At 53.3% G+C, this 9,489-nt stretch overlaps 1 protein-coding gene across 4 annotated transcripts in view; it reads right to left on the reverse strand.

Annotated features, from left to right (window-relative positions):
• The window catches only part of CACNA1B (calcium voltage-gated channel subunit alpha1 B), a 243,833-nt gene that overhangs the window by 156,654 nt on the left and 77,690 nt on the right, over positions 1-9,489 (reverse strand). For 2 of the 4 annotated variants that reach the window (XM_055270114.2, XM_055270112.2), the window contains 3 exons: positions 6,525-6,640; positions 5,510-5,566; positions 4,642-4,734 (listed from right to left, as the gene is read on the reverse strand). In XM_055270114.2, the coding sequence (XP_055126089.1) occupies positions 4,642-4,734; positions 5,510-5,566; positions 6,525-6,640 (266 nt within the window). The remainder of the gene's footprint in view (positions 1-4,641; positions 4,735-5,509; positions 5,567-6,524; positions 6,641-9,489) is intronic. The other 2 variants (XM_063636690.1, XM_055270113.1) reach the window with 1 other exon arrangement.

Genomic DNA, 9,489 nt, shown 5'->3' on the forward strand with positions numbered 1-9,489 from the left:
AAAAAAATTAATAAAATAGATAGACCACTAGCGAGACTAAAAAAAAGAGGAGAAGATTCAAATAAACACAGTCAGAAATGATAAAGGAGATACCAGCACTGACCCCACAGAAATACAGACAACCATCAGAGAATACTATAAACACCTCTATGCACATCAACTAGAAAATCTAGAAGAAATGAATAAATTCCTGGACACATACACCTTCCTAAGATTGAACCAGGAATAAATTGAATCCCTGAAAAGACCAATAATGAGGTCTAAAATTGAGGCAGTAATAAATAGGCTACCAATCAAAAAAAGCCCAGGTCCAGATGGACTCACAGCTCAATTCTCCCAGAGGTACAAAGACGAGCTAGTACCAATTCTACTGAAACTATTCTAAACAATTGTAAAGGAAGGACTCCTCCCTAACTCATTCTATGAGACCAGCATCATCCTCATACCAAAACCTGACAGATACAACAAAAAAAGAAAACTTCAGACTGATATCCTAGATGAACATTGATGCAAAAATCCCCAACAAAATACTGGCAAACCAAATCCAGCAACACATCGAAAAGCTTATCCATCACAATCAAGTAGGCTTCATCCCTGGGATGCAACGTTGGTTCAACATACCCAAATCAATAAATGTGATTCATCACATAAACAGATCTAAAGATAAAAACCACATGATTATCTCAATAGATGCAGAAAAGACCTTCAATAAAATTCAACATCCCTTCATGTTAAAAACTCTTATTAAACTAGATATTAAAGGGACATATGGCAGAATAATAAGAGACATATATGACAAAGCCATAGCCAATATCATCATGAATGGGCAAAAGCTAGAAGCATTCCCCTTGAAAACCTGCACAAGACAAGGATGTCTGTCACCACTCCTATCCAACATAGTATTGGAAGTTCTGGCCAGAGCAATCTGGCAAGATAAAGAAATAAAGGGTATTTATATAGAAAGGGAAAAAGTCAAACTATCTTTGTTTGCAGATGCCATCATCTGAGCCCGAAATCTTCTCAAGCTGATAAGTAACTTCAGCAAAGTCTCAGGATACAAAATCAATGTTCAAAAATCGCCAGCATTCTTATACACCAACAACAGGCAAGCGGAGAGCCAAATCATGCATGAACTCCCATTTGCAATCGCCACAAAAAAATAAAAATAAAACACCTAGGAATAAAGCTAAGATGTATTCCATATTATTAAATAGAATACCCTACTTAATAAATGGTGCTGGGAGAACAAACAACCCCATTAAAAAGTAGGCAAAGGACATGAACGGACACTTCTCAAAAGAAGACATACGTGTGGCCAACAAACACGAAAAAAAGCTCAACATCACTGATTATTAGAGAAACACAAATCAAAACCAATATGAGATATCATCTCACCCCAATCAGAATGGCTATTATTAAAAAGTAAAAAAAAAAAAACCAAAAAACCATGCTGGAGAGGTTGTGGAGAAAAAGGAACACTTTACACAGTCTCCAGAGAGACCCTTACACCACAGAAGCCAGAGGGTGTCACCCGTCTGCAAACCACCAGGGCGGCCTGGGGTCCTGGCTGGAACTGAGCCTGTCTGACTCTCAGGTTTCCTCGACCGCTCCTGACAGCCCATGGCACCTCACTCCAACCGCACTGGCCTCCAAGACGTTCCCCACACCTGGGTGCCAAGCACAGTCTTGCCTCAGGGTCTTGGCACTTGTTGCCTGGAATGTCCTTTCCCAGAGGTCCCTCAGACCGACCTCACCTCTCCCCTGACCTCCCCCCTCTCCTCTGGGCATCCCTCAGGCTGATCTCCCCTCTCTGGCGGCGTCTGGCGTCTCCCCTCTCCCGGGTGTCCCTCAGGCTGACCTCCCCTCCCCCTCCCCCGACTCAGGCCAACCTTCCCTCCCCGCCCCACTCCCCACCCCCACGTCCCTCAGGCCAACCTCCCCTCTCTCTCCGGGTCAGCCTGAGAGTCGTTCCTCAGGCTGACCTCCCCTCCCCTGGCTTCCCTCAGGCCAACCTCCCCTGGCGTCCCTCAGGCCGACCTCCTCACTTCCTGCAACTCTTACTCAAAGGCAGTCTTTTTCCTCAGGCCTTCTATGGCCATGGATTTCTGGCACTGCCCCCCTCCACACGCTTCCACTCCTGCCTTCCTGACCTCTTCCTCCTCTGGACAGGGGCTCTGGCATGCGGCATATTTTCCTTACTATCTTATTTGTTGTTTGATGCCCCCGCTGGACGGAAACTCCAACGATGAAGGGCCTTTATTATGGGTTTCTCCAGTGTGGTGGCCCCCATGCCTCCGTTGCTGGCACGTGGCGGGCACTGGATAGACATCTGCTGAGTGAGGCACAAGCACTGGACACAGGCAAGGTTAAGAGAATCGCCAGAGAGCCGGTGCACAGCGCCACAGAAAGGGATCCGAACACCCAGAGAACGAGGTGATTTCCTAACAAAGCCTAAGTCACAACACTGGTCCAAATCCTTTTTTTTTTTCTTTTTGGGATTATGTAGATTCACAGTTTTATCTCATCTATAAAAAAGATAATGGCCAGGCGCAGTGGCTCACGCTTGTAATCCCAGCACTTTGGGAGGCCGAGGCGGGCGGATCACGAGGTCAGGAGATCGAGACCACGGTGAAACCCCGTCTCTACTAAAAATACAAAAAATTAGCCGGGCGTGGTGGCGGGCGCCTGTAGTCCCAGCTACTCGGAGAGGCTGAGGCAGGAGAATGGCATGAACCCGGGAGGTGGAGCTTGCAGTGAGCCGAGACTGCGCCACTGCACTCCAGCCTGGGCGACAGAGCAAGACTCCATCTCAAAAAAAAAAAAAAAAAAGATAATTCCAGCATTATTTAAATGATTCCAAACCATAGATAAAGACATTTTAACTCTTCATTTTACAAAATCAGAATAAAAACTCTAGATAAAACAGCAATAGAAGGAAACTATTTAGCTACCACAATCATATAATAAATTGTTTAAAATTATAAGATGAACAAGGCGTGGTGGCTCACACCTGTAATCTCAGCACTTTGGGAGGCCAAGGTGGGTAGATCACCTGAGGTCAGGAGTTCGAGAACAGCCAAGCCAACATGGTGAAACCCTGTCTTTCCTAAAAATACAAAAAATTAGCTGGGCAGTTGGTGCATGCCTGTAATCCCAGCTACTCAGGATGCTGAGGCAGAAGAATCACTAGAACCTGGGAGACGGAGGTTGCAGTGAGCCGAGATCACACCATTGCACTCCAGCCTGGGCAACAAGAGCAAAATTTTTGTCTCAAAAAAAATTAATTAAATAAAATAAAATTTTAAGATGATAAAACATTCAGATCTATGATATACATTGGTATCTCATTATTGTCAAAATAAATACAAAATAATTTACAAATAAACTCAATAGAAAACTGTATAGCATATGGGAAGAGTCACCAAAGGCCAAGTCCAGACACGGAACAAACATTTAGAAAGAGGGCCAGCATCACGGACAGTAGGAGAAAGGAAAATTGTAGTGCCAAAGAAATATTACTCTACACTCATCAAATTGGCCTCAAACTGGGAAAAATCAAAAGGAGCCGTCACATAGCACTGGATGAGGGCGAAGGTCGGCCTGTACTGTGGATGGAATGTGGGGTCGCACAGAACTCTGAACAGTACCACACCCTCACCCTCGGCACCTGCTCCTGGGAATCTGCCCCACAGAGAAAAGCACTAGTGAGGAAGGACAGCCATTCACAAAGACTTGGGGGCAGTATTTTTCATAGTGAGACAAAAGCAGACGAGCAACTGAACAACTCCAGTGACTCTGCATCAGCAACGCCAGGTTGCACCCGACAAAGGGGACCAGAATCAGACAAATTGATTAGGAACTGTTTAGGAAAGGGACTGATGAGACAAGTTTGTATGAAATCATTTTTGTAACAGGAGAAGACTCCAAAACTCTACATGCATATTTGTGTGTGAATGTCTGAGTGTTTGTGTGTGTTATCTGAGGTGAGCATGGAGAAATAGAGAAGGGTACATTCGAAGTTGTTAACAGGAGTTTCCTAGTGCTGAGTGAGAACAGAAAAGGTCCAGTTTAAGTGTATGTGTGTGTACGCATGAGTGTGTGTGTGTTTCCTGTTTTATTAAAGAGTTCTGTCTCATACATGTAACAATATAATGGTAGACATCTTCTAAATCTGGTCCACTCACAGACTGCTGTACAACAAGGAAGTCCAGATTGGATCTGACTTGGTGTCTCAAAATGAAGCAAGGCCCAGGCACTTCTGGAACCAGAATCTAATACCAGATAGAGAGGAAGGGAACCGACACAGCTCTGTTGGATAAATTAAGCAGAATGTTCCTTGTATTATTTGAGAGGTAGGGGATGACACAAGGGCCTCAGAGGCAGCAGGTCCAGAAAGTGAAAAACAGACAGGGGCTGAAGAGAGAGGTGGCCCTACAGAGTCCTCCAGCCTTGGGATATGGCTAAGGGCCCTATGTCCACATGGGGGTCACAAAGCCAGGAGCAGCAAACTGTCTGAAAGGAGCCTGCAGGCGTTTAGGCAAGAAGGGGAGTCCAACAGTGGCTGGGTAGCAGGGGAAGCGGAGCATGCACTCCATGGCCAGCTCAAGCCTGGCAGAGCTGGAGGGACACCCTGAGACTCACCAACAGCACAGAGATCTGCAAACCGGTCCTCTCCCTCCTCTGCGTGGATCAGGTCATTTCTGCTCTTCTTGGTGGCCGCTCTCTTCAGCACTGCTTTAAACAAAGGATGGGAGAGACTGCCTGAGCTGCAGCCCTCAGGCCACCTGCCTCAGCGGGGCATGGGATCACACTCCCCCTAGGATCGGTGACCTCTCCTGAGCTCCTGTCCTGAACTGGGGCTTAGGCTGAGGCCGGAAGATTGTGGGCCCCCTTGGGTCCCTCCCAGTCCCCAGAGCTGAAGGGACAAGGAATTTTGAGGGTGAGGGATCCCCGCTTTCCCTTCCTTCCAAAATGAGGCCAGTGGGGAGGCCTGGCCACCAGGCAAACCAGGCAACATCCATCTGGGGCAAGGCCAGAACTACAATGGGGACAGCATAGACCTGCTCAGAGCCGCAGGCATGGGGCCGGCTGAGATTGCCACAGATGTGCCCATGCTGTCTGACCCTGACCTGAGCAGTGGGTGTGCAGAGAGGGGAACCTTCCTGCTGCTGCAGCTGTGCTGGTAACCAGTGCCAGCAACCACAGCAATGGGGCCCGAGCTCCCTCTCGTGGCCCCAGGTTGTGCCATGAGCCTTCCCATGGTCTCTGGGAGCAGCAGCACCCCAAGCCCTGGGGATAGACACAGCTCGGTTTAAACTTGCAATGTGGGCCTGTGTCAGGTGCCAGGGTCAGACACCATGGCCCGAGTCTGTGTTCACGTGATGGCTGTGCAGGTGCCTGGCACTGCCGAGAGCACCTCGCGTGTGAAACATGCAAGCGGGCACGTGTCACCACCCACGTGGCAACCAGAGCTCTCCGCCACACAGGAGTACCAGCGAGTGCCACCTACCGTCCAAAGGGGACTTCTCCTCTGCATTCCTGTCCTCCTCGGCCAGCATGACTTCCTCTGCGAGGGAAACACAGCCTCAGGTCAGAGCCCTCCTGACCCCAGGAATGCCCCAGGACAGAGGCACACCTCTGTCTGGAAGGCCCTGCCTTCTCAGCTCTTTTTTTTTTTTTTTTTTGAGATGGAGTCTCGCTCTGTCGCCCAGGCTGGGGTGCAGTGGCGCAATCTTGGCTCACTGCAACCTCCACCTTCCGGGTTCAAGTGATTCTCCTGCCTCAGCCTCCCCACTGGGATTACAGGGATGTGCCACCACGCCCGGCTAATTTTTGTATTTTTAGTAGAGACGGGGTTTCACCATGTTGGCCAAGATGGTCTCGAACTCCTGACCTCAGGTGATCCGCCCGCCTCGGCCTCCCAAAGTGCTGGGATTATAGGCGTGAGCCACCACACCTTGCCGCCTTATCGGCTGTTAGACTTCCAGAAGCCAGCAGGGCCCACAGCTGAGCTTTTTCTACTGGGACAGACGGTGCCCTGTGAAGAGGACTCAGCCGCCTTGTGTCTGCCCGTCCCTACACACATGTCACCTCCCTGAGAACAGCTGTGCCACAGGCGAGTTCATCTCTGAGGAGGCACTTGGGAAACCTTAGGAGGTGGAAGTGGATGCCCCATGTGGAGGCAAGAGCGCTGGCCTGGGGCGAGGGGAGGGAGTCCAGGCTTGACAAAACCCAGAGTCAGGGCACAGAAGGGACTTGGCTGAGACTAATGGGGGAAGACCAGCTTTGGGCTGGGCCATGGCAGAGTCCTCCATTTAAAAGGCCACTGTCCTCAGAGCCATATGGCTGCCTGGTGCCGGGCCCCTGGGTGAGCTAGAGAGAAATCCCTTCTCACTCTGCTCACTACAAAGTCCCTTCAGGCTCTACCCAGCAGCCAGGGCACCCCAGCTGGCAGCAGAGCAGAATTGGGGACAGAGAACTAACAGTGGCCGGCCAGGAGTGCAGTGGCTCCCACGGGCCCTCACCCGCCTTGAAGATCCACTCCAGGTAGCCGTTGAGCTCTCGCTCGATCTGCTGCTGCCGGCGCAGCTTCAGGAAGGCGCGGCGGTTCTCCACCCTCTCTCGCTCCTTGGCAAACTCCCTACCATGCAGGGGCCGGAAAAGCAAGATCAGGTGAGTGCAAGCCCCACAGGTGTGCAGCCCCAGAGACAAAAAGGACCAGGGAAAGCTTGGGACAGGAGACGCAGGCTGCAGGCGGCCGCTTCAGGCAGGCCCCTGCCACCCCAGCCTCTTCTAACCTGAGCACTCCAGATGAGCACTCCAGAGCACCAGGCAGCTCCCTGGGCACCCGGAGGGCCTCCATGAGCAGCCCAGGTAGCCCTCCGTCCTCAGACTCCTGTGGCACTTAGGGACAGTGTCTTGGTCCCCAGAGGGGCAGTTCTAGAGAGCAGGGACAATTTCACAGCCCCTGCCTACAGCAACCTAGGCATGCGCCTCCTCCCTCCCCTCGTGCCAGGCTCTGTTATCTGCTGTCCTCCAGAGAGCTCCTGGCAACAATCTCCAGAGGAGAAGGTTCACTTTGCTTCCTCTGTTGGTTCAGATGCAAAGCCTCTGTGGGAAGGAGGAGGGACAGACAGGGACAGGGAAGAAGGGACTGGGTCAGGGCAGGCCAGAGGCAGAAGGAAAATACTGCAGAGTCCATGTAGCCTCCTCAACCAAGACTCTGAGGCTCACAGTGAGCAGGAGAGGAGACTTTCTATCATTGGCCCCCGACATCTCGCCCCAGCCCCGCCTGAGCCTTCACAGCTGTCATGGTGACCAGCAGAGAACACTTGCCCTTCCAGCTTAGCACCCTTACACCAGCCCCAGCCTCCTGGCCAAGCTTTAAGGTTCACAGTGCCAGAAGCAAGCCATTCTCTCTCTCTCTCTCTCTCTCTCTCTCTCTCTCTCTCTCACACACACACACACACACACACACACACACACACACAAGCTTCTGGGCTTGCTGGAGTGGGTGTGGCAGGCGTGACTCCCAGCACACACAGCCCCGGTGCAACAGTCCCTGGCTCTGACCACGACTGACCCTGGGCGCAGGACCAGTGTCTGCCAGGCACTGAACTGCTACAGCCCAGGCAGTGCAAGGTGACCAGACCTGCCCAGGTGCACCCTCCCATCTGGGCATCCCAAGTCCCAAATCTACAGGAAGGCAGGGTCCACTGTGGCCTCCCCACCCAGGCCAATCCCTGTGGCCATGCCCTGAGAATGAGAGGGCCTGGGGGACAGGGGAAGGGCAAGGACATCAATGCTTGAATTGATCTGAGAGCTACCAGCAGCAACTCCCCCCAGCAGTCTGGCCCGCTCCACAGAGTAGCTGCTTCTCACGCAGTGGCCGGCAGCAGGGCCAGCCCTCCCTGAGCTTCTGTCCTCGCTGGGCGAGAAGGGGCAGGACAGGGGCCACCTATTCCGCTTCTCTGGGATGCTGTAAGGATGGGAGTTCTGGGAATGGAGAGAGAGAGGCCGAATTAGCCCCAAGCTGGCCCCTCCTGCAGCTCTCGCCCAGACATGGCAGAGCCGTGGCTTTTCCCACAGAGCAAGGCTGGGAAGGCGGCCTCTTACCACTGCCACCCCGGGATGCAGGACCCACATGGGGGGTGCTGGCCCCTGGCTTGGGGGCCCTCTGCTGGGCCTGTGGGCCAGAGGGAGGGTTCAGCTGGGCTGATGGGAGGACCATCACATATCCCATTCTCCCCAGAGGCCGGGATCCTCACAGTGGGGAAGGAGCGGGAAATAGCAAGCAGGCCCTGCCTTGGGCCTCCCCTCCAGCCCCTCAGGCTGTTCTGCACATTCCCTAGAGGGACGGAGAAGGAAGCCCTGAGCAGGCTGCCCTCCTACGTCCCCTTGAACCCACCTATGCTCCTGTCAGGCTTCCCACCAGGCAGCGTTCTCAGCGCCCTTGGCACCAGGCAGCATCCTCAGCACAGCCCAGGCACCTCACAAGCCTGGCTGCTGCCAGCCCCCTGCCAGCCCCTGTGCCCTCTCCCCACAACACCCTCTGACTCCAGCTCCAAGCATCTCTGCAACACACAGGCCACAACCCTCTGTCCACTGTGCCTCCACCCCAGCTGTTCTCTGCCTGGAAGACCCTCCTCCTTCCTTAGCCTGGCTCATTCCTAGGCCCCCAGTTGGGTCTCAGCTGAGATGTCCCTCCCACCGTGCCTCCTCCGAGCCCTAAGCCTCCGCCGGCTACCGGGCCAGGCTAGGAGTTCTATTTCCATCCCCTGAGCCAGTCGCTTGCTGGTTCCCATGGAGGCTCTTGGAGAGGCCTGCTAGTGACAATCACACCCCTTACGGGACAGGGCCAAAACCAAAGGCACGATCTCCCGCTGGAGCCCAGAGGCTTCGGCTCCAGCCATCCCCACTCTGGCTGCTCCTGTCTTGCTCAGCGTGGCAGAACTCCCAGGTTCACCAGGCTCTATCCCAAGCCCGGCTCGGAGCCGTGGGCCTGAGCAGGGATCATAGGGAGCACAGCGGGGAGATGTACTCCTCCAGCCTCACAGGGGAGCTGAGGCCAAGGTGGGAGGAGGAAGCCAGGCAGGCCTGATGCCTTCCACCTCTTCCTAGCACAACTCCTTGCCCTGTGGTAAGGCAGGAGCCCCAAATACCAACCCCAGTCAGGCTCCATACATGGCATCTCTTCAGCTCTCAGCCCCAGGGTGGGACAGGAGCGGCTGTGTGCCCACAGGCCCACCTGGCCATGGCCGCCTACCACATCCCACTCCCAGAGAGGACTCTTTCTCCACCTTCTCCACGATGGACCCCCAGCCCTGAGCCCTCTCTCTCACCCTCCCCTGGAGTAGCTTGGCACAAAGAGGTGACCTGAGAGGAAGTACACACCAGCGGTCAGGGCCAGGGTGGCGAGCCCAGTGGTGACTTCTGCAGAGATCAGGGTACTCCCAGTTATTTCTCACCACGGTAACAGAGGGGCTCTCT

Source organism: Symphalangus syndactylus, chromosome 3 (genome assembly GCF_028878055.3).
Source record: "Symphalangus syndactylus isolate Jambi chromosome 3, NHGRI_mSymSyn1-v2.1_pri, whole genome shotgun sequence".
NCBI classification, from domain to species: Eukaryota; Metazoa; Chordata; class Mammalia; order Primates; family Hylobatidae; genus Symphalangus; species Symphalangus syndactylus.